Source organism: Eurytemora carolleeae, unplaced genomic scaffold, assembly GCF_000591075.1.
Source record: "Eurytemora carolleeae unplaced genomic scaffold, Eaff_2.0 scaffold883, whole genome shotgun sequence".
Lineage (NCBI taxonomy): Eukaryota > Metazoa > Arthropoda > Copepoda > Calanoida > Temoridae > Eurytemora > Eurytemora carolleeae.
The window spans coordinates 106,620-118,171 of record NW_019396887.1 but is presented as its reverse complement, the minus strand read 5'-3'; the positions used below and the strand labels follow the sequence as shown (position 1 = coordinate 118,171).

Genomic DNA, 11,552 nt, shown 5'->3' with positions numbered 1-11,552 from the left:
TTATTATTATTATTATTATTATTATTATTATCATTATTATTAATATTATTATCATCATTATTATTAATATTATTATTATTATTATTATTATTATTATTAGTATTATTATAATTACTATTTAGATCATTATTATTGATAGAATTAGGATCAAAAGTTAGTATACCTCTGAGTAACTGGATCTGCTGAAGGGCACCCATCTGGTAGAATAAAGTTAGTTCCAAGATAACTTACAATTGCCTCGAATTAAATAGTTTATAAGATAACAAGCTAAATCAAATTATTTATTTTCTAAATAAAGTTATTAGAGTTTCCCCAAAACTAACTTTGCAGATTTATATATCAAGGACTACAAAAAAATATAAAATGTCAGATCAAGGATAACATAAGAACATAACAGATAAGATAAGAACATAGCAGATAAGATGAGAACATAACAGATAAGATAAGAACATAAAAAATGTGTCCAACAAACTTTTCCTCGTACTTCCCCCCCCCCCCCTCCCCCACTATATAATGTAATTGCAAATCATAGTGTTCAGAAAACGCAATGTAATTTAAGACAGCCAGATATATTCAATTGATTGATTAATACAGGTCCGGCACTCCTAGTATAACATATATACAATATACAATATACGTATACTTAAAGCATTGATGGGAAACAGGCAACAGTTTTTAACCAAAGAAAGAATTGAAACTATATAATATATCTGAGTTCCTTATCCCAGGAACCTGCAGACTTGTGATTACAATTTAACCTATTTAACAATTTTTCCCCTTTTCTCTTTTATACTCTTTATACATGTCTCTTTGAAATATGTACTTCTTGGATATTTCTTATATTTTTTAGTTTTTAATAATTATAAATTGTATATTTGGTAAATCAAGACAAAGGCTTTTACATTTTTGTATACCGCCTGAGCCCCGAATTGATATTCCAATAAGGAAAACAGCATTAAAAAGATGGTTCTATTTCGACAATAAAACAATATATTAGAGTTTTGTTATACACCACTTCCTGTTCAGTCTGGATGCATTTTATCTAAATTTGCATACTTTGATAAATGCATTTGGCACTTGAACATATTTTACACTTGATTCATGGTATTTTAATTAAGCAGTTTAGGTTACAATTACATACAATACAGCATACAAAGTTGTAGGAAATAAAGCACAGTGGATTAAACACATCTTATTTCATCCTCTCAATTTTGATAAATTTTTTTTAAAAAATTGCGATATTTGAATTCCTTAAAACACCATATTTCATTTAAACATTTAAGCCATGAATAATAACAAATACTAAAACTTTAAAAGAAAACTAATGAATTATATAAATTTAAGAGTGATTTTTCGATTATTTAAATGTAAAAATTTGACCGAACGATCATTTATGCAAAATATATTTCACAGGGATTTAACCTATAACAGTTACGGTTTATATTTACATTTACATACAAGTCATAAAAAGAGAATATTTGACATTTACGTTTACATTTACGTTTACATTTACGTTTACATTTACGTTTACATTTACGTTTACATTTAATTAATATAAAGTAAACATAATTTACAGGGATATACCATTGACACAGAGGATATAGACTTTATATTCACGTTTACGTACATTTAATTAATATAAAGTAAATATAATTTACAGGGATATAACATTGACACAGAGGATATTGACTTTACGTTTACGTTTACATTTAATTAATATAAAGTAAATATAATTTACAGGGATATAACATTTACATGATTATTTACAATGTCTGTATTCAGGGATATTTAAGGATCCTTTGGATACGAAATACAAAACCTTCAAAAATAGACTAAATTCATAAATCTTATGTTTTATGTTAAACGTTAGAGTCTTTAAAAATTGTAAAGCTAAACCACTAAATGGGTATAATATCCAACAAGTTGCCGTTAGGTGGCAGTTAAAAACTTTTCGTGGAAACGTACCATATCGTGCCGGAACAACCATAGGCCTGCTTAGCCTAGCCTATGAGATCTTATGAGCAGTCTGTGTATATATATATAGTAGTCTGTGGTTTTACTCTAGAGCTGAGTCATGATTATTTATGTACACACTAATTTATTTACCTTGTTCATCTGTACTGCTCCAATAGAGAGAGAGAACACTATGTACAAGAGCAACATTCTAAATTAGAAATTAATCAAACTAATTGATCCTCAATATGATCCATTCCTAAACACAATCATGTGGACCTGGTTACTCATTTGATATTTTTTCTTATTTTTTGGGATATTTGAAATCTTAAAACAATCATCTTTTTTTGGCAACAGATTGTCATTGATCAATATTAACCTCATGAAAAGAGAAAACTAAATCTTTATAAATTAAGGTCTGTAAGATACTATAAAGTGCAGTATGTAAAACTAAATCTTTATAAATTAAGATCTGTAAGATACTATAAAGTGCAGTATGTAAAACTAAATCTTTATAAATTAATCCAATATCTTGCATTGAGCTCAATATTTATCCAATATCTTGCATTGAGCTCAATATTTATGATGAATTTAAACAAACTTAAGAGCTATCTTAACTTATTAAATAATGTAATCTATAATGTGTGTATTTTTGTGGCACACTTTTGCGGCCTTCCACAGAATATTGATTGTTTGATATGTGCATTGTGACATTGTCGATTGATAAGAAAAGTAAAAATTCTGAATATAAATGTAAGTTAACTGTTTAATAAAATAGAGCCTGCCTCTGGCTCTAGGGGGGGGGGGGGGCTAAGGTAGGGGGCACAGTGGGGCTGGCCCCCCCCTACGTGCCTGTCTACGGGGGGTCCAGGGGTCCCCCCCCCCCGCCCCCCTTACTACGCGCCTTTATTAAATTGCATCTTTCATAATACTTTTTGTTCTACTGTATTTTAGTATTCTATGCTCTGTACATTGTGAAATTATCTGTCCATGAGAAACATGCTCTGTCAATCTATGAAAAGTCCTTTCCATAAAATGTTCTATCTATGGAATGTCCCATCTATGAATTTCTTTTTTTATGAAATATCCTATCTATTAAATGTTCTATCTATAAAATGTCCACTCTATTAAATGTCCGTCTATGAAATGTCTTACTATGAAATGTATCAATATCGTATTGCACTAAATCTAATTGTTCTGAACTTACTGTTTGTACTTTTTTTTACAGTACACTAACTTATTTTACTATATAGGATGTGTACCTATCTGTTTACAGTACACTATCTTATTTTACTATATAGGATGTGTACCTATCTGTTTACAGTACACTAACTTATTTTACTATATAGGATGTGTACCTATCTGTTTACAGTACACTANACTACTGTATCTAGACCTGTATGTACTACTGTATCTAGACCTGTATGTACTACTGTATCTAGACCTGTATGTACTACTGTATCTAGACCTGTTTGTAATACTTTATCTAAACCTATTTGTACTACTGTATCTAGACCTGTATGTACTACTGTATCGAGTCCTGTATGTACTACTGTATCTAGATCTGTATGTACTGCTGTATCTGGACCTGTATGTACTACTGTATCTAGTCCTAGAACTGCTTGGCTCCAAGGTCAACTATACACTGAGAAGAATCAGTGAGAATCTTCATCCTGCGGCAGATTTAATAAAATAATAAAATTGTGGGAAATTCATGTTTCTCAAAAACCTGAATTTTAATTTTTGCCCTGCAAAAACATTTATATATTTTTCTCTATCAAAACTTTAAAGAAAAGGATGCCTTCTAGTTTCTTCGGTCGTTCTTTCATCGTCGTATTTATCTATTCATAGCCTGGACCAGGCATCCTTTATTTTGATGGATTCAACCAACATAATTCATCAAAATAATTCACCAACATTAATCAACCAACATAATTCATCAAGATAAATCACCAACATGAATCAACAAACATAATTCATCAACATAATTCACCAACATGAATCAACCAACATAATTCATCAATATAATTCACCAACATGAATCAACCAACATAATTCATCAACAACATGAATCAACCAACATAATTCATCAATATAATTCACCAACATGAATCAACCAACATAATTCATCAATATAATTCACCAACATGAATCAACCAACATAATTCATCAAATAATTCTCCAACATGAATAACCAACATAATTCATCAAAATAATTCACCAACATGAATCAACCAACATAATTCATCAAGATAAATCACCAACATGAATAACCAACATAATTCATCAATATAATTCTCCAATATGAATCAACCAACATAATTCATCAAAATAATTCTCCAATATGAATCAACCAACATAATTCATCAAAATAATTCTCCAATTTGAATCAACCAACATAATTCATCAATATAATTCACCAACATGAATCAACCAACATAATTCATCAAGATAAATCACCAACATGAATCAACCAACATAATTCATCAACAAAAATCATCAACACATAAAACATAATCTATCAACATAATTCATCAACATAAATCATGAACACATAAAACATAACCTATCAACATAGATCACCAACATGAATAACTGACATAATTCATCAACATAAATCACCAACATTATTCATCAACATAAAGCACCAACATGAATAACCGACATAATTCATCAACATAAACCACCAACATGAATAACCGACATAAGTCATCAACATAAATCACCAACATGAATAACCGACATAATTCATCAACATAAATCACCAACATGAATAACCGACATAATTCATCAACATAATCACCAACATGAATCAACCAAGACAATCTATCAATATAAATCACCAACATAAATCAACTAACTTAGTGTTAATGGTAACTCTGCCACTATACAGAGTTACCATTAACATATATACTATACAGGGTTACCATTACATAATACTATACAGGGTTACCATTAACATATATCCTATACAAGGTTACCATTAACATATATACTATACAGGGTTACCATTAACATATATCCTATACAGGGTTACCATTAACATATATCCTATACAGGGTTACCATTAACATATATCCTATACAGGGTTACCATTAACATATATACTATACAGGATTACCATTAACATATATCCTATACAGGATTACCATTAATATATATACTATACAGGGTTACCATTAACATATATACTATACAGGGTTACCATTACATAATACTATACAGGGTTACCATTAACCTATATAATGTACAGGATTACCATTAACATATATACTATACAGGATTACCATGAATATATATACTATACAGGATTACCATTAACATATATACTATACAGGGTAATTATTAACATATATACTATACAGGATTACCATTTACATATATACTATACAGGGTTACCATTAACATATATCCTATGAAGGATTACCATTAACATATATTCTATACAACCATTAGTTTTGAGCGACATAACTCGATAGATGTAAAGTTTTTAAAAATAATTTGAGATTATCTGAACGAAAGGGTGGGAATATGGTCAGATAACCCCCCCCCCCTCCCCCAAGTTCCCTTTTCCCCTTTTACGGTCCGGTCAAGTTTTCATATATGGTTAAACATGGGAGTGGAGACTGAAGGGTAGATATTACTTCAGGTTAATCAATTCGTAATATTATTCTCAGCTTAACTGATGCAATAACACACAGTTTAAATACTGTTGCATAGTTTTTATATTTTGGCAATATCCCGGCATCACAAGGATCTCCTCAAGACCAGGGGTCTTGCACCCGCACTTAAAGCTAGGGTATCCAGCGAACAAAAACTGTCGCCAAAAAAATATAGATATTTTCGTTCTTATTTCCCGAGCAAAAAATTCCACAAAAACCATTGCTGCAATAATTATTTGAAAAATTTTCGCAAAACGATTTACCCTTTTCGCATTAAACCCTACATACAGCTGTCTGCATTCTGCTAACTGAGATGTATTTGCTTTTAGTGATGGGACAAGAATCTACTCTCCTATCATGATGATATTTGTTAATAAAGATTAATTTACTTGACTTGGTTTCATGGTTCTAGGTGGCTGGGGGTAAAAATTAAACAAAACATATGAAATTGAAAACTAATAATCCAATTGAACTTGAAAAGTATGATCATTTATTTTATTTTATTTGAATTAAGTTACTACTGATTTTAAACAAACAAACATCTATCATATTTAGAATTTAAATATTTAAATAAAAAGCAGTATTTATAAATTGATTAAAATTGGAACTTTGAAATATGTGAAAAAAATTTTCATTTTTAATGACTTCAATGATAAAAATAAAATAAATCATTTGAATAATAACAAATATACAAGTGAAAAGTAAATGAATATTATTAATAATTCAGATTTTTGTTTTGTTTTTAAGATTGAGTACCGAAGTCCTCTAAAGTGTGGCGTGAACGATTACTACAGAATTCTTCAGGAAAATTTCTTCTCGATATTTTAATAGATTTTTGAAAGGAACATTATTTCAAGTGACTCGTAATTTGTAGAGCGTTATGATCAATTCACAACGATACACATGCATTGATTAAAACATGATCTGAGCAACAATAAGGAATATATCGTCACTTTATATCCATGTAAAGTAATGAATTCTGACAATTTCGTCTTCGTCACTTTCGTGTCTTCTGCATAACACAGTCACTCATAGAAGCGTCGATTCAAAATTTTCAATTTTCAGCTGGAAAAACATGGATAATTCATTCATCCATGATAGGACAAAGGTCTACAGGATACCGTTGTGAATCGGACATGCCACTCTGTAAATCTAGGCTCACTTGAAATTTCGTCTAATGTCGTTTTTTAATGATGTCGTCCATTTGAAAACAATTATGCGCAAAATAATGCGCTTTGTCTTCAAGTAAAAATAAAACTAAAAGTTGAAAACAAGTCTTTTTTTATTTTTCTAGATTTTACTGCTGAGAAAATAAAATGTGTTTTACTTTTATTTACTTTTTTACTTTCTTATTAGCTAACTCTGGGTGTGGGTCTTGCATCAACTCTGCAATAATTTGGTAATTTTAATAATTTGATTTCTCTGCATTTCTTGAGTTTCATTGTCAGGACTTTTATATAGTCATCCGACACGACACGACCAGAAAACATACAAAATATTTAATCTTTATTTTCTTTTCTTTCTCTTTGTGTTTGTTTTCCGCTCATTCGTTTGTTTAATGTTTTAGATTTTTCACTTATATTGGTATTTTCTTATTTATTCCTAGATGCTTTTAATCCTTTTTTCTATACTTTCTCTTTTTGCTTGTTTTTCGCTTTTTCGTTTGTTCGATATTTTAGATATTTTCACTTGTATTGGTATTTTCGTATTTTTTCCTAGATGCTTTTATTTATTTTTTTCTATAATTTTTGTGTTTTTCACTCATTCGTTTGTTTGATATTTTAGATTTTTTCACTTGTATTGGTATTTTCTTATTTTTTCCTAGATGCTTTTAATTATTTTTTTCTATAATTTTTGTGTTTTTCACTCATTCGTTTGTTTGATATTTTTTTATTTTTTCATTTTTATTGGTATTTTCTTATTTAAACCTAAATGTTTTTCTCTTTTTTTCTTTTAATTATCTGATTTTTTTCGGGTTCGTTTATTCTTATTTCCATTTGTATTGTTATTAATTGGGTTGATTTCTTTGTCTTTTTTGCCTTATTCTTAGATTTGTTTATCTGTTTGTTTGTTTCTAACATTTGCAAAGAGTTTTAAAAAATAATTTAATTTGTATTGGTTCGTTAGTTTTATGAGTAAATGAAGGTAATTAAAGGGGTTGTTCAGTTCCATGAAAATACAAAAAAAACATTTACGTTAACAAGAGGTCGTTAACATTCAAATCGTTATCTTTCAACCCATTGCCAAGGACAGAATGAATAATTAGAATTATGAAATTTTAACAACGCTGAAACAAGTTTATTATAATAAAAACCATCACACCCTCCCACCGCAGCTCCAGGTGAAAATTATTAAATACGGTGACCAAAAAAAAACGATGGAATTAAGTAAGATATATTCAGACTAAACGATAACACAGCTTTTATAAACGCAGTCTATGTAGAGTCTTTTTTTAACACAGACAAGTTTAAAACCCAATGAATAATTCATGTTTTAAGAATTCACATTCATTCCTAATTTTTTTTGGGCACCCTTAAAATATTTATTTACGTTGAAGGCTAATTAGAAAAGCTAAAATTATGATAATTATTATTAGAAAAAAATAAAAGTAATCACAGTCACAGCTTAATAATCAAAATAATTAAACAAAAATCTAAAATTAAAACAAAATAATCGATTTGTTATTGTCCTTTTTTCAGCCCTGCGTTCTTCAATTTACAGTTGGAGCTTTTGAATACGACCTTAAACAGAATCTGGCCTGTATGTTAGGTTAGTTTATAGTTTTGAATACGACCTTAAAGAGAATCTGGCCTGTATGTTAGGTCAATTTATAGTTTTGAATACGACCTTAAACAGAATTTGGCCTGTATGTTAGGTCAGTTTATAGTTTTGAATACGACCTTAAACAGAATCTGGCCTGTATGTTAGGTCAGTTTATTGTTTTGAATACGACCTTAAACAGAATCTGGCCTGTATGTTAGGTCAGTTTATTGTTTTGAATACGACCTTAAACAGAATCTGGCCTGTATGTTAGGTCAGTTTATTGTTTTGAATACGACCTTAAACAGAAATTGGCCTGTATGTTAGTTCAATTTACAGTTTTAAATACGACTTTAAAGGAACCGTTCACTTATTTGGGTAATTTTCAAGGTAAGCTAAATAGCCTATTCGCTGTTGATTGGTAATAGTCTTACTTTTTAAAGACAACTGTGGCCGGAGAAAAGGCCGATTTTTCGTTCAGAATTTGAGCGGAAAGGGACTGTCCCTCTCTATAGACACAATTTCTTCTTTCTATTTGATCAGATAAAGGTTTAAAGAGTATCCTTGTAAATTGGACATACCGCTTGATCTGTTAAAGGGACAGATCGGCTATGTAAGGTAGCTAAACTGAGTATGCAGTGCTGTGGACAAATTCTTTAGGATTCATTTGATACATATAAAACTTTTCCACAATGTATAATTACTGAGTTTGAGTGCATAGTCGACGTTCAAAATTATGAATTTGGGTGAGTACGTTTTCAGAATAGGTTTTTTTTTTAAATTATTAATAAACCACGACGAAAAATAAAGTAAAAATTTTACCGTAAACTAATTAGATAGCTGGGAGCATATTTCCCAAAAGAAATTTGTCAATAAATCAATGCTAGAATCAATTATTTCGTTTTCATCATTATATGAAAATTCTTATTTTCTGTGAAAATATTTCTTCAAATTTTTCAAATGTCGTCTTTTCAATAATAATTCCAGAAAATCTGCAGAAAATCTTTGCGAATAATGAGAAACTAGAAAAATGAGAAAATAGGAACTAATAATTGAACAAGATTACTTATTTTCGATGATAAGATTAAATTTTTATTTTCTCAATCTGTTCATAGACAACTAATTATTTTATTGTAGAATTTTGTTTACATTTTTTGTCGTCGTTATTTAATAATTTAAAAAAAAATTCTGAAAACGTATCCACTGAAAAGTACGATTTTGAACATCGACTTTGCGCTCAAACTCAGGATTTACAGATCTTTAAAAGGTTTAATATGTCTCAAATGAATCCTAAACAATTCATACTCAGTTCAACTACCTTACATAGCCGGTCTGTCCCTTTAATGGAGTTCCAGAAGAAATTACGACTACAGTCCCTTTTACTTGTCAATGTTTTGTCTGTTTTTTTTTGCTTCCCCAAGCTAATTGTAAAAATAGTATATGTCGGAGGGTCGTTCCTCACCCACAAAAGATAAAGACGTCCAGACTATAGTCCACAAATAGAAGATTCGTGTTAGCTCTATGTTAGCAGGTCTATATAATTTCGTCTTTTACTGGTCTGATTGTTAGTTTTAAATATTTGCTATTTAAATCGTTTTGTATAAAAATATAATGTTTTTCGTCACATGTTCAGTAACCGAATTCGATGAATTGAAGAGTTTGCTGAACTTCCTAGAGCCGGTTCAAATCCTGAATAACCGATTCAAATTCCTCATGAATCTTTAAATTTGAATCGGGGATTCAGGATTTGAACCGGCGGTAGGTAGAGACCTAGCTCAAATTCATTAAAAAAGCAAGATAATCGAAGTAAAAATTAATCCTATAATCCATAGTTTGGGAGGTCTCTAAATGCAAGAGCACTATAGTATAAAACTTTATATTGTTTAGAAAGTGAATTTGAAGAACTGAGTCTTCATATTGACAGATTATCTGAAGCTCTAAGAAGGTGAAATTTAAACTTTATTATTTAAACTATAATTCTGCTCAACTCCCTGTTCAACTACTCTTGCAACTTTTTAAACTTTTTAAAAGGTGTTATACTCGTGTGGGTCAATCTCACGAATTTAAAATCATACTTGATTTCTTCGATCTTATGATAGTTAATCAATTGCAAAGTTTGTATTATAAAGAAATTGTAAAATTTTCGGTGAACTTTTTAAGTTACAAGAACTTTTTACAGTAATGTTACAAGAAGAGCAATGATTAACCCAATCTTTAGATGTCGTTCAGTTATTACCGTAATACCTTCTTTTTTCTAAATGAATTAGTATTTTTTTTAATTTTCTTCAGACGGCTTGAGGTTACTGAAAGTATTCTTGATGATCCGAAGTACAACCAGAAAACAAGTTTTAGTTTTCAAAATAACAAACAAACAAATCCAACTAGATACAACAAACATACAAACAACCATCATAAGGCCAGCAACAACAACCCTTACCACAACAACAGCAACCCTTACCACAGCAACAGCAATCCAACCGATAACAGCAAGCATCCAATGTACAATCATAAAAATATACATAAGCATGATGTTGATGCAACTAATGAAAATAATTATAAGATCAGGGAAGCCACGTACAATCATCAGAATACATCGTTTAATATCAATTACAATTTCAATAGATCTCCAGAAACATACTTTGAAAAGAGTATCATCAACTAGTTGAGCACTTTTTGTGGATATAATTACATTTATTTTGGAAAATGAACATTTTTATATTTTATATTTCTTGTTTAAAAACACACATGAGAAACAGTTTGTAAAGTACTTTATAAACTCTTGAATCTTTTAAAGGATAAAAAAGTTTCTTACAGTAAAACCCTAAATATTAAATACATCGAAAAAATTTATAAAATGTCGTCTTGACAATTTTTCAATGGGTTTATACTATTTTACTTAAATCTCAGTAATTGCGAAAATAAATAAATAGCCATGAATATATGGGAACAGTTTTATAGAGCTCCATCCAATCATTTAATTAAAAAACTAAATATCTGCAACATTCCATTATCAGAAAGGGAAGAATACGACATTTGATAAATTCTTTCGATGCATTTGATATTTAGTTTTTTGAACATATCTTAAGTTACAACGTCAAAAAGTGGACACAACAAACAAAAAACAATTGAGCATTGTTTTTAGAATTTGTATTTGTATTTGAACTATTGAGTTCTGAA

The 11,552-nt window shown here is 29.6% G+C and overlaps 2 protein-coding genes and 1 long non-coding RNA gene across 4 annotated transcripts in view; 2 read left to right on the top strand and 1 right to left on the bottom strand.

Annotated features, from left to right (window-relative positions):
• The window catches only part of LOC111709781 (uncharacterized), a 14,818-nt gene extending 8,363 nt beyond the window's left edge, over nt 1-6,455 (top strand). The window contains exon 8 of the mRNA XM_023483688.1: nt 6,363-6,455. Coding sequence (XP_023339456.1) covers nt 6,363-6,443 — 81 coding nt within the window. The 3' untranslated portion in view covers nt 6,444-6,455. The remainder of the gene's footprint in view (nt 1-6,362) is intronic.
• LOC111709783 (uncharacterized) lies at nt 157-6,460 on the bottom strand. The gene is made up of 4 exons (XR_002766939.1): nt 6,372-6,460; nt 3,542-3,626; nt 2,107-2,164; nt 157-237 (listed from the first exon to the last, which is right to left on the bottom strand). It is a non-coding gene; the product is annotated as an uncharacterized LOC111709783 (long non-coding RNA).
• A 1,142-nt stretch (nt 6,461-7,602) lies between these two features.
• On the top strand, nt 7,603-11,239 carry LOC111709777 (GATA zinc finger domain-containing protein 14). 2 transcript variants are annotated; one of them, XM_023483681.1, is made up of 4 exons: nt 7,603-7,956; nt 8,315-8,384; nt 10,263-10,320; nt 10,665-11,239. In XM_023483681.1, exons 2-4 carry the CDS (start codon nt 8,378-8,380, stop codon nt 11,035-11,037), a joined length of 438 nt encoding a protein of 145 aa, XP_023339449.1. In that variant the 5' UTR covers nt 7,603-7,956; nt 8,315-8,377; the 3' UTR covers nt 11,038-11,239. The 2 variants fall into 2 exon arrangements, with proteins under 2 accessions (XP_023339449.1, XP_023339451.1); XM_023483683.1 differs by lacking the exons at nt 7,603-7,956; nt 8,315-8,384 and adding an exon at nt 8,615-8,649.
• The last annotated feature ends 313 nt before the right edge of the window (nt 11,240-11,552 follow it).